Source organism: Ischnura elegans, chromosome 9 (assembly GCF_921293095.1).
Source record: "Ischnura elegans chromosome 9, ioIscEleg1.1, whole genome shotgun sequence".
In the NCBI taxonomy this organism is placed as follows: domain Eukaryota; kingdom Metazoa; phylum Arthropoda; class Insecta; order Odonata; family Coenagrionidae; genus Ischnura; species Ischnura elegans.
Window position 1 is genome coordinate 32,250,075 of NC_060254.1, and position 12,149 is coordinate 32,262,223.

Sequence of the window (12,149 nt, forward strand, 5' to 3'; positions counted from 1 at the left end):
CAATGCCTTGCATAGATTTATCAACTTACATACAAGATCTCGGAATGCATCTCGTTCACAAGTCGAGGAGTTACTGTATATTTTACTAATTAAATCGCGTATATCATACACATGACTCTAAAGCTATTCCGCAGCAGCACTATAAGTTGTTGAGATTGTAGGGACAAGGAATTTTGGCAAGGTATTCGCATATTTTTTTGCAATGATTCCCAAAAGAAACGCTCTTAACCCTTAACCTGCTCCCATCATCTATAAGCGATCGCCTTAGCAGACTGGTCCCATCACCTATTGACGATTTGAACTATGCTTCTACTCTCCGAGTCCATAGGTGCTTAGAAGTTCTTCCTTTGACAAGTAGATGTCCTCTTTTACTCCTCTTTTTATTTTTATTGCCCTTCAGTACCCACCAGGAACCCTCAGTAGCCTATTTCAGCTTATTTGGGCAGTTAAAGGGTTAAAATGTTCATTATTACAAACCTCCGGTTTTTTGGTCCTGTGATCTTAGTAACAACAAGAGTTTACTGTATTAGATACTCTTATTACGAACTGATTTATCAGCATGGATGAGGGATATGCTATTGCTTACACAGTTAATCTGCATGAAGTTGGCACTCATGCATTATTATGGAGAACTTTATGAGCTGCAATAAGTACATATCAGCTGAAATTCTATATGTTTAACCATTACGTCCACAAATTTCAGTTATTTACCCATGAAACGTCTTTTGGTGATTTTCTGATGAAGAAGTAAAAGAGAGGTGCTAAGTTATACTCATGCAGTCACACCTTGAATAAGAAGTGAGCATTTGGGATTCAGAGCAGAAGCAATTAACTCGTGAACTAAATAAAATACAATAGAAATATGCACAATTCGTCAAAAACTGGTACTGGCACACAGAAAGCACTACACAGATTTTAAACAAATAAGCCTGGGAGCCGCAAGAGACTTGGGAGGCTACATGCTACGCTTAGTTTGCTTAAGCAATTCAGAACAGCTTACAAGGGACAGAAAATAATTTCACAGCGACAACGAAAACATCATGTTAGAACCTCAATACATATCTAGGTCTGAGAGAAACAATAAATTAAGATAGACATTTTTCCAAATGGATAGATACAGTAATATGTTTTTCCCTGAGAAATAAAGGACTTTAATAATTGCCAGGCAAGGTTACCACAACTGGAATCTTAACAACCCTCACCCCATGCCTATTGAGGTGGTTTGTGGGGTAATACCTATACAGTCAGTTCCGGATTTAAGGTTTTCGCATTTTATGTTTTTCCCCATTTAGTGTTTATTTTTTGGGGTCCTGATTCTTTCCCTATGCGAGCAAGGTAAAAATTATCCTCATTTAGTGTTTCCGGATTCTGCATTTTTCTGCATTTAAGATCGTAAAAAATTTTCCCACACAAGATATTTTTGCCCGATTTAATGTTTTACATTACGGTTGATTCAAGTGACTATCGAAATCTTTGAATTTCTGCTCAACAACAAGAAAATTCTCTTGAAATTTTAGCAAGAGTCAATTGAATCTACCTGGGAATACTTCTTCATCAGCATTTTCTCGCGAAAGCGGAGCTGGGACCTTCAACTAGCGAGCATGGTTATTTTTCTTCACGTGATGTTTCACTCCCATTCTTATCCAAACACATTTGTTTCAAATTCGATCTAGCGGAGTTGAGTCATCCCTTAATAACCTGTAATGACCTTATCTTTCTCACTTCTTGAACATGACTTCGATGATTACGTGACGACTGACGACATGAGTTATTCTCCGAGGGCAGCTACTATGATGGTTCTCTGGAATGTTTTTCATTGATGGCTTATGCACCTTTCAACTTTCACGTCTTCTTTACGACATTTTGAATATAATTTGTAAAAACTGATTTTGGTGCATGTTATTTCTTAATTAAGTGTATTTCTGTACCCCGGGGTAACACAAAATAAGAAGTGGAAGGTAAGTTTCGTTACAACCACAATGTTTAATTTTAAAAAAACATTCAATTATTATACAGGGTGCAACCTCCCAAGGAAGATTGATGTTCTAGTGTCACACCCAGATGTGTTTAAATAAATATTGTGGAATTTGGGCAAAGTGAATTATTTTCCTTATTATGCCATTATTCAACAAAGTAGGATCTGCTACAGTAAAAATAATAGTGGAGTAGATGTACGAGTAAAAAAATGTAATGGCCTCCCATTCCCTTCTGGTGCTGCCCTGATTCCCCAAGGATTCAACTAGAACAGCAGCCACTGCTGCAGGACTGCCTCAGAGCCCACGGCGGCAGTTTTGACAACAGCCCAGCCGAATTGACCACATCCCCTTTCAAAGGTATTTTTTCATGTGAGTGGAATGTCCACAGCTTTGAGGCTAGGGATCTTGGAAACGAAGCTCTACCTAGCCCTCAGGTTTTTTTTGTGTCCTGAAAGATTTTCCTGTCTCTACTCACAATAAATCCACAAGTTATCTATTATAAAGGACTTAAAACTCTTTCCTTTCTCTTGATTCAAACTGCACAATCTCACTTTTTACTTCAAAACTTACCTCAACTCAATGACGCTATATTTTCTATTGTCTCTATCAACAAACTGTTTATACCTTGGTAACATTGCACTTGAAAAAATTGAAACATTCGAGGAAATAATTACCACATAAAATTTTGAAATGCAAATTCATATGAAATATCAACATATTCAAATGCCACTGTTAGAATCTTCATTCACAAGGCCTGTTTACACGGTACATTAACACGTACGGGTTAATGTCTAAATGTATGAATGCAAGAATGAACGCCAAAAGGCACTGTGTAACCACCCAACTCGTGCGAATGTATGCACAGAAAATAGAACCTGTTCTAATTTGGTTCATGCATTCGTACATGTTCCGTTCCAGTCCACAAAATCATTCATGCTAACAGACATTAACTCGTATGTTTTAATGTATTTAATATTTTAATGTATTGTGTAAACAGGACAATAGGCATAAATTCAGCACTTAATCCCTGGGTGATAGAAGCTTCATTAATTTGTCATGCATAAAATCCCAATTTCTGAGCCTAAATTCACAACTGTTGGACTTTTGACAATCTACAATCTTATATCTTATTACATAACCCAGGTATCTGAATTCAACATAGCTTATGTAACACCAGCAAATAATTTGACAGAACTCCAAAGAATTCCTTCCTACAGGCCTTTATGTATACACAGTAAATTATCATGAGTTAATGAGTGAATGCATGAAGACTTTTGGTGGAAACAAATTAGAACAGGTTCTAATATCCGTTCATGCAGTCACTCAAGCTGGGAGAATCCACATAGCATCTCCGCATCCAATCTTGTATCCATGTATTTGCATACTGACTCTCACAACTTGAAGTATCTTAAAACCAGGTCTTGAATAAAGAGGAGTCAAATGTCTATTATCAATTGGACAAAATTAATATTTACAGACATGGACACTTTGTAGGCACAATTTTACTTTTTATGGAGACTATCGCCATGGATTTTCTGACTGATTTCTAAAAAATTGAGTGTTTTTTTAAGTAACAGGATTTCATTCAGCTGGCTGAAATTCCTATTATTTTACATTAACATTAAATTTAAAAATGAGGTTTTCTTGAGGTCACCTCCAACTTACAGACACCTCTCACTTATGGACACATTTTCGAAAATGACTTTGTCTGTAAATGAGAGATTTCATGGTACTAAAGAAAGTGTTACAGTTCAATTAATAAGTTAACAATGAATTAGTTCCTATTATGAATTAAACAGAACATAAGTGACTGAATATTTCCTCTCCCTTTCAATTGACACGAGAGACTATCTCTTGGATATAACACAAAAAGTGAGACTGTGAGCAAAGAAATGTTTTTTAGTTTAGCTAAACAGTGTTGGGCTTATTCGCATCTGGAAGGGAATCCAGGTGGCATCACTAAATTAGGTGTCATGGTCAAATAGAGATGATCGGTTGCCTTAGTACGTTTGTTCGTGTGAAACGATAGCCAGCCAGCACTACACCGTTTAGCCGAATATCAATGGCATTATGATGAAAAACATAGAAGGAGAAGTCCATGAGCAGCAAAATGTGCAGCGTTTATAATTGCACCAACCAGTGTGAGACACAAGCTATCGTCAATGTATTATTTAATGCCTACTTAAAAATTGTTCGCGTAAGTATGGAGGTATCGGAGGAGGAGATGCAGACGGAAGGAAGGATGATCAAACTTGCTATAACTATCAATGAATTTTCAGCTATAAAATAAGCCAGGAAAGTTAAAGTTGGGGAAATGATTCGAATCGCGACAACTGAGAATTATATGAATATTCCCGGGCGACTACCCACCAATCGCCGGGACTTAGTCTGCTTGAGACATGTAATTTCTCTCAAACTCGCAAAAACTTTTTCCCCGGCGATCCCCCCACGATCGCCACGACATCTTCCGCCCAGGGGCCCGTCAAAACCGGGTCGGTCCTCAAAACATGTCTATTCTTCATTCAATAGCTAGCCCCTGCTCTTCCGAAAACGATGCAGGGCGAGTCCCCGACGTTCCTAAGGCCTGCGTGCTTTGTTCGGTTAAAGGATTTTTCGAGTCCATTTGCCCAAATGGCCAAAATTCGATTTTGCCGACCGGGGCCGAGACACGGAGACTGTCCCGTGACCAGACTCGCCACTTCCCCATCGATCTTCGCTAGCCGGCGAGAGTAGAGTGACTTCACATAGCAGTCAAAACGCCAATGCCAGGGGAATTCCACTCACGACCACACCGACGTCGAATTCCCTTAAGAAGAATAGATTATTGAGGACGGATAGCTTATGCGAGGAGATGCCTATCATATTGTTTGATGATTTTAATAATGATATCTATCGTAATAGATAGTTGATAAAATCGTCAAACATTACACACGAAAACAGAAAAAGAAGCGCCAATTTTCTTCTGAAAACCATGTATCTCATGTGACATGCCATTAATAATGCTTTTAAAATTAATATGAAAAAGACCATTACAAGAACCAAACACTCCACTGCTTCAACCATTACAACTTCTAATATGCTATTACAGCATTCCACTTCATAGCCCTCAACGAGGGACCTCTTGAAGTCTATATTGAACTCCAAAACGTCAGATGTGGGGAAAATTACTTCATCCATTATTCATAACTAAGATATACATCAGTATTTGCTTCACAAAATTGCTGAAAAGCACCTGTTTCGCTCACCGCTAGGCTGTAGCATTAGTAAACAAACCGACCGGTCACCTCTATCTCATTTCTGAAATTGGCCACCAGATGTCAGCTACTTTGATTCCTGTTGCAAATATTGCCACATAATGACAAAAACTAAACTACCAAGTATGACCAGGATCAGAAAGAAACATCTTTAGAAATGTGATCATCTGTTGATACTGACATAAAATCCATTTACCCAATTTAAATTAACGTGAGCTGCAAAAAATTGTGAAACAATGACACTGAAAATTTTAAACAACAATCTGGACCTTGCAAATCCATACACCAATCCTCCTTTAAGCAACATCCCTTTTTTTCAATATTTAGGGAAGGAGATAATACTCTTCCGCTCAAAAGCAATGTCAGAATTACTTCCCATGGCACAGTTTATAACGTCAATTCAATAGATCAAAACCATATAATTTCCAATGAAATGGTGGCTAAAACTATGAGAAATATAACTTACAAGTTTGCTTGTGCTCTTGAACTGTATCCGCAGATAGATTTAGCCTATCGAGATGATCTTGCAATACTGAAGCCCAAGACTGTAATTGATCAAGAATACCCCAGGGTGTGGTCATTGCAACGGTGAACATAACCAAAGTATGAGGGTAAGTTTCTTCTGAGAGGGCGAATTTCAGAAGATGTGAATGAGCTGGATCACCATCTAATACCCACACACTAAGCCTGGTATGATCTGTAAATAGGAAACAAATTTAGATAAGGCAAAACGGCAGAAAAATATTCTGGGGGCACAATAATACAGACATTACTTGTGTACTACCGATAAAATCGCTAATAATTCGATTTATTTTGATCTCAACATACATCAAAACTAATAATATTTATATAAAAAAAAAATATATATATATATATATATCATTCACACCATCTTAAAAGGCAATTAATGAGAGCACTTCAAGCAAATATCTTTATGATCAACCAGATAAGCGTCCAATGCAGTTCCACTGGATTTTCAGCAGACTGTGATCTATTAAAACTAACAAAAAAGAGGCAAAAGACTAAGAAAACTGTTTATAACTAACCATCTCTGTACTCGTCCCGCACATCAATATATCCATACTCCAATCCCGAACCCTTTTTGGGGTCCTCGACTCCTTGTAGTTTCGCGATCAGCGTAGTTTTTCCGGATTCGTTGTCACCTGCGCGAAAAGATTACGACAATGATACAAACCTCCGTGAAATGATATTCGAGTCGACCACAAACTAATAACTGACACCTTACCTAAAACCAATACTGATTTGCATGACGGTAGTTTGGTACTAGCCCTTGCCTGAACTTCCCCCAGTATTGAAGCCCTGAGGATATGTAAGTCGATTTATAGATAATGCATTATATTGATTAGTAAATACAGATATAAATACTAACAGTGAATCCAAAAACACAAATAAACATGAGTTCAATACTACTTCAAACATAAGTTAACAACGTACAAAATGCTAATTGCATGTTCAGAGCGAGCATAAAATGATCTCAATAATTGGACAGCTAAGCTGTTTGATGAACCATGGTTAAATTGAATTTATAGAAGTTAAAATCCATCATTGAATAGAAATGTTTTGAGAAAGAGGCACGTTCGCATTTACGTGAACACAATCAATTGGGAAAAGAAATAATCGACAAAATACATTTACAGTGAAATAGACTTCTGTAATTTTTTCTCCCTCATTTTACACACCATAAATTCTCCTTGCTGTCCGGAGGGCCATCCTTCCTTTTCGAGGACACCCCGGTCAGCTCATCTTTCACTACGATCGGCGCCATGTTTGACAGTCAATAAATGCCCCGGATGGTGGGCAAAACGGGCGGAGTGCGTCAGCGTGAGTCACCTCGTATCCATATGCTCGTACCTGTCGTGAGGTTTGTAGTCCTTGCGTTAATTTTATGGATAATATGGAACATCAATTTTTTCATGGAACTCCTCTTTATCTCATAACACACCAAATCTAAGGAAGGCGATATAAGGAATTTCGTCAACGTATCCAGTTAGGAGCACGGGTTTTTTCCCATCGGAACCTCCACGGCGGCACAATGGCCATTAATTAACTCCGTTATTACGGTGTTAGATAATGTAAAGCAATTTCCCGTTACGTTTTGGGGCTCCCTTGCAAATTAATTTACGTGGTTTTACTTGAAGAATCGCAAATGTTAGTGATGCGAAACGCATTATTTATGCAATCATGAATTTGCATAAATTTTTCGCAATAGTAGATCACTTCTGTCATGAGCTGGCAAGTGCTATCTGCTGGCGGGACTTTCGACCCATCTTCTTTCGTTATTTTCCAAATTCAATCCATTTTGTGACCCAGGTAAATGAGACACATTTTGACTGTCTCTATTTTTCATCACCTATCTTTCCCTGTTGAATTAAGTCTTGTCTTTTTGAATAGTTTCAGTTTTTCTTCGTCAAAAATTGCCATGAGGAATAGAGATAATTATAAATGCAGGAATACTATAGTCATGAGCAAATACATAATTAAGTGAATCAGTGTCTTATTATTTTTATGGGGCAATACATTGGAGGGGTGCCTATCTTCCTTAAACTGATGGTAAATATTCTCTCCAACGGCAACTACTCCAGTGGCAGGAGCGTAGCCAAGAATTTCGTTCGGGGGAGGGTTCAAAACCAGGGGGAAATTTTTGAAAAACAGGGTATCAAGTATTGGGTGTTTAACTAATTTTAACAGTGTTCATAATCGAAAAAACTTCATTTGTTGAAGACGTATTTTGTAAATTCATGATTTTTCAATATTTTGTTTCCTTTATGAAGAAAAATTATAGAGTTTATATATTTCGGGAGTTATTATAAATCCTGTTGCATTTTTTCTACAGCACAACTTACACCATACATCCCCTTGAGTACACTGGAACTTCAACCATGTGGTTGAAATAGCCATAGCCACCAGTAGATTTTCATGTCCAGTTAAATTATCACCAAATTTAAATTTAGGAGAAGCAAATGCCCATGGACTATTATCACTGAAATAATGCCTAGTAGTTGCATTTGGCCAGTGTTACATCTTACCTATGAGGAAGTGTTTGCACACTAATGGCTATATGCACTGTGCATATAATCTGCTTACACACTCTCCTCCTGCTACATCGCAGTGGTGTAACCATTTGGCACCACTTGCATAGCTACTTCCACTGGAGATAACATATGCTACAAGTCCAGTCAGTGGCATGTGTATAAGAGAGTGTCCCACCCAGTGAGGCACCATTGATCCTACAATAGCCACTATGTCGTTTTGCCCCATAACACTAAAACGAAGGAGTGAGCAAGTGAAATTCATTCCTTTGCTCCATTCACCTATTTCTTTTAATGAATTTGGCCTATCATGTCTTTTCATCCACTTTAAAGATCTTTTGGTTAGTGTAGACAGGTATCTGCCTTGCGAAGGGTTTTTGGAAATAAATGATATTTTTCCTAAAATGACAGTGTGCCATAGCCAAAATGGTGCTCTCTCTCTGTCGTTCCAGTGTTAAAGATGTGCTCAAGGCAAAACTAGAGGCCTACGAGTGAATGCAAAACCCAAACTCTCCTCGTTCAGGCCCTATGAGTTAGTGTTCGGAGCCACTTGGATTAACCCTTGTACTGCCAGCCCTTTTCAGGTGGGATGTGCATAGACTGTCAAGGCAATTTTCCAGAATTTGCTAGGTTTCAGATTTTAAATTATTATATTTTCTTAATATTATTGAATGTATCTAGATTTTTTTCCAATGCTAAAGATATATTTAGAGCTTAGAATCATAAATGGGTTATGGGACAGTATTTATGAGACATCAGCCGGTGAAACGGCCGCAATAATGAAATAAAATTAGTTATAAAAGTCTGGCCGATATATCGGCCGCAGGGAAAGGATTAATACGGCCATTTCCAGCTAGTGATTGCCTCTGCCATTGCCATCTTTGACAGTGTGAACAAAACCCTTGGGGCGGGCTCGCGGGTTACACTCCTGGGGCAGGGTCTATAAGCGCGAGCTTTTTACCTCTGCACCCAGAAGGGGGCGGACAGAAAGGAAAAGGGATTGGAGGCATCGCAGCGATGAGAGCCCGACGATACCTCCAGGGAAAGGAAGGGAAGGGACGAGGAGTCCCGCACCGTCACAAGGCGGGCAGGTCCTACTATTAGCGAAACCAAGCATACGCAATTAATATTCTACCAATTCTAGTACATTTTCCTATGAGGAAGAAAAATCCATCGATCGAATCGGTAGATATGCCATCTTTGACAATGAAAATGGATATAAGGGTCTGCAAAGGGCCATTTGGGCAAATGCTATTCTGCTCAGAGTGTTTGCTTGGTGGTTACGTGAATGGCCACCTTGTTTGCCAGCATTCTCTGAGCCAGTTGTGGTATTCGTGAAATATAGTGGGGAACATCAGGTTTTGCCCTCTCTGTCTCTTATACACTCTCACAGAGGCAGCCACAGAATGTTTAAACTCACGACCACTTACAAGCCTGTTGGCCAAACCCTCACACCTAGCAATGCTAAGAGTCCTAGACAGTTATCCCTAGACTTTTCTAGGAAATTATTGGGGGAAAAAATTCTTTCATTCAGAATGTCTGATAATCCATAAAACCTGAGATACTCACATATTTTTAGTCTTCGAAAATCAAGGAATTTTTGTATTTTTCTGAAAAAAAATTGGAAACTGAAAGAAGGGCAATTAACTTTAGGACAGTTAATGCCTTTTTCACCCTTTTGCTCCATGATGCACCTAAAAAAACTGTAAAACGGAAGAAAAAAATACCTGTACGATAGCTGTACACTTGTAGTGATCTGGAAATGTAAGATTTCCTTTTCCCTTGGGATTTATACCTTCGACTTTCAAGAACGACTAAACATTCCTCTTCATATTTGTGGAAAATATCCTTGTTTCATCTTCCCTATATAATGGCACGGAGGAGACTCTACTGTTACTCGGTTACTCACTCAGTCACCAGTAGATTCAGTCGCAATATCAGTGGCGTACCCCATATGACAACTAGGGGGGGGAAGCCATGGTTGCTCAAGTCAGTGGCGCAGCGAGGGGGGGTTTTGGGGGATAAAACCCCCCCAGAGATCACAGAAATTTTTAAGTTAAATCTATTTTACTTAATTGGATTAATATTGCTTAAATAATAGTGTGAGGATTAATAAAATGTCTCTCAGAAGGCCGTCAAAATCACCATTTTGAACCATTTATCTTTTTTTTTTTTCGGCGGAAGGCCTCCGCACCTCCCGCTAACCCTGGTGGGTATGCAATACCCCAAGCACCCCAGTATTAGTTGCGCCTGAAACCCCCCCTAGCCTTAATTCCTAGCTGCACTCCTGGCTCAAGTTGTAACATTTAAGCATGGAAAAGGTGAATGAAACTAACATTTTAAGAAAACTATAACATTGATTATTAGTTTTTAAAATTATTTGCTTGAAAAAAAATTATTTTAGGTAAAATCTGTTAAAAACTTTCATTTCAATCCCGTCCTGATTTTCCTTAAAGACTTTTGCGAGTTTTGCTGGTAGGGGGGGCAGCTGCCCATCGCTGGGTACGCCCATGTGCAATATAGCTGTCAGTGGGAGTCGAAGCGGTTTTGTGGTAAAATAGACGAAGTAGTTACAGATCACACTCAGATCTTAGAAAATATCTGACGGATAATTGATACTATAAGATTAAGAATGATTAAACTATGAAGTATGGAGGTTATGTATAAGATGTTATTTGGAGGAGATAAACAACAGCTGAGGTCATATGTGCCACGAAGAAAAGGTATGGAAGGAATGGTGGCGAAAAACCTAGTGTCAGCATTAATTAAGCTGCTCTTAATGGAAGGTGACACATGGTTAACACTCCATTTGACTGATAGAGTGTTTCACTGGAAATGTCCTCCACACAATATTCCAGCTGGTATTGGGCAGTCTGAAAATTCTCCGGGATTTGAACCTGAGCCCAATGGGTGAGAAGTCGACACTATAGCCACCACACCAACCTGGTATCCAACTGAACTATTAATACAAATGTTTAGGCAATATTGGAATAAGTTGTTAATGGATAGGACTGTGTTCACTCTCATATTTTAGTGACAAAAACTACATATTTGAAAATAAGGAATACTATTTGTTGGAGATGTTCTGCATAAAGAAATAAATATCATTGATGAAGACAAAAATATAAGCAATAGAAGCCCAACTCACTAATATTTACTTTTAGCTGGGAATTGATACATATCATAATGTTTCATTTAAGGGTCTCATTGGTGCTTATTGTTGTGGCAGCAGTGTGATGTCAGCAATGACTTTACTCGGCCTAAGGAAATGGCATCAGCTTATAATTCTGGTGGCAACTTAGGTACTCCTGGAGGATTCTTTGACATAGAGCCCTCTGACTCACGGGAAGACACTTCAAAAAATATTGAGGGCCCATTTCATTCATTTGTTCACGCGGCAGGGTTTGAAATATTACACATACCGCTTTAGCACAGGTTTGAGGCTCTCAACTGGTTGTGGCTTCTTGGAAGTCCTTTCTCCCTCACGTTGCCATCCTTGATGGACCGCGAGGGCCTAACACCTAGTACCATGAGCCTCGGTATAATTGCCATGAGAATTAAAGAACCTGGATAGCGTAGTGGTCTGCAAGGAAAGCCAAAGGTCCGTGGTTTGATTCCCGGTCCAGGGGAATTTTTCTCATGGCAATTCTTGTAAATTTAGTATTTGAAATTCTTTGAATCAAGGCATTGGTATTCCATGAGAGCATTTTTATCATTCGGATTCCTCTAATTTCTGCTTTCAATTTCAAATTCAGGAGTATAAGACCTTATAAGTTCATAATTTATCTAATGATAGTAGGATTCATACAGAAAATCTTCCAAGAACCACTCTAATAGTCAACAGGAAAATAGTTTCTTTGAAATAAATG

General features: G+C 38.6%; 1 protein-coding gene across 4 annotated transcripts in view; it reads right to left on the reverse strand.

The window, feature by feature from the left end:
* The window catches only part of LOC124165142 (cytoplasmic dynein 1 light intermediate chain 2), a 34,080-nt gene extending 26,800 nt beyond the window's left edge, over positions 1-7,280 (reverse strand). For 3 of the 4 annotated variants that reach the window (XM_046542448.1, XM_046542447.1, XM_046542450.1), the window contains exons 1-4: positions 6,931-7,269; positions 6,477-6,550; positions 6,277-6,393; positions 5,697-5,927 (exon numbers count right to left, since the gene is read on the reverse strand). In XM_046542448.1, the coding sequence (XP_046398404.1) occupies positions 5,697-5,927; positions 6,277-6,393; positions 6,477-6,550; positions 6,931-7,016 (508 nt within the window). In that variant the 5' untranslated portion in view covers positions 7,017-7,269. Of the gene's footprint in view, positions 1-5,696; positions 5,928-6,276; positions 6,394-6,476; positions 6,551-6,930 lie in introns of all 4 variants that reach the window. The other variant, XM_046542446.1, reaches the window with a different exon arrangement.
* Between the last annotated feature and the right edge of the window lie 4,869 nt (positions 7,281-12,149).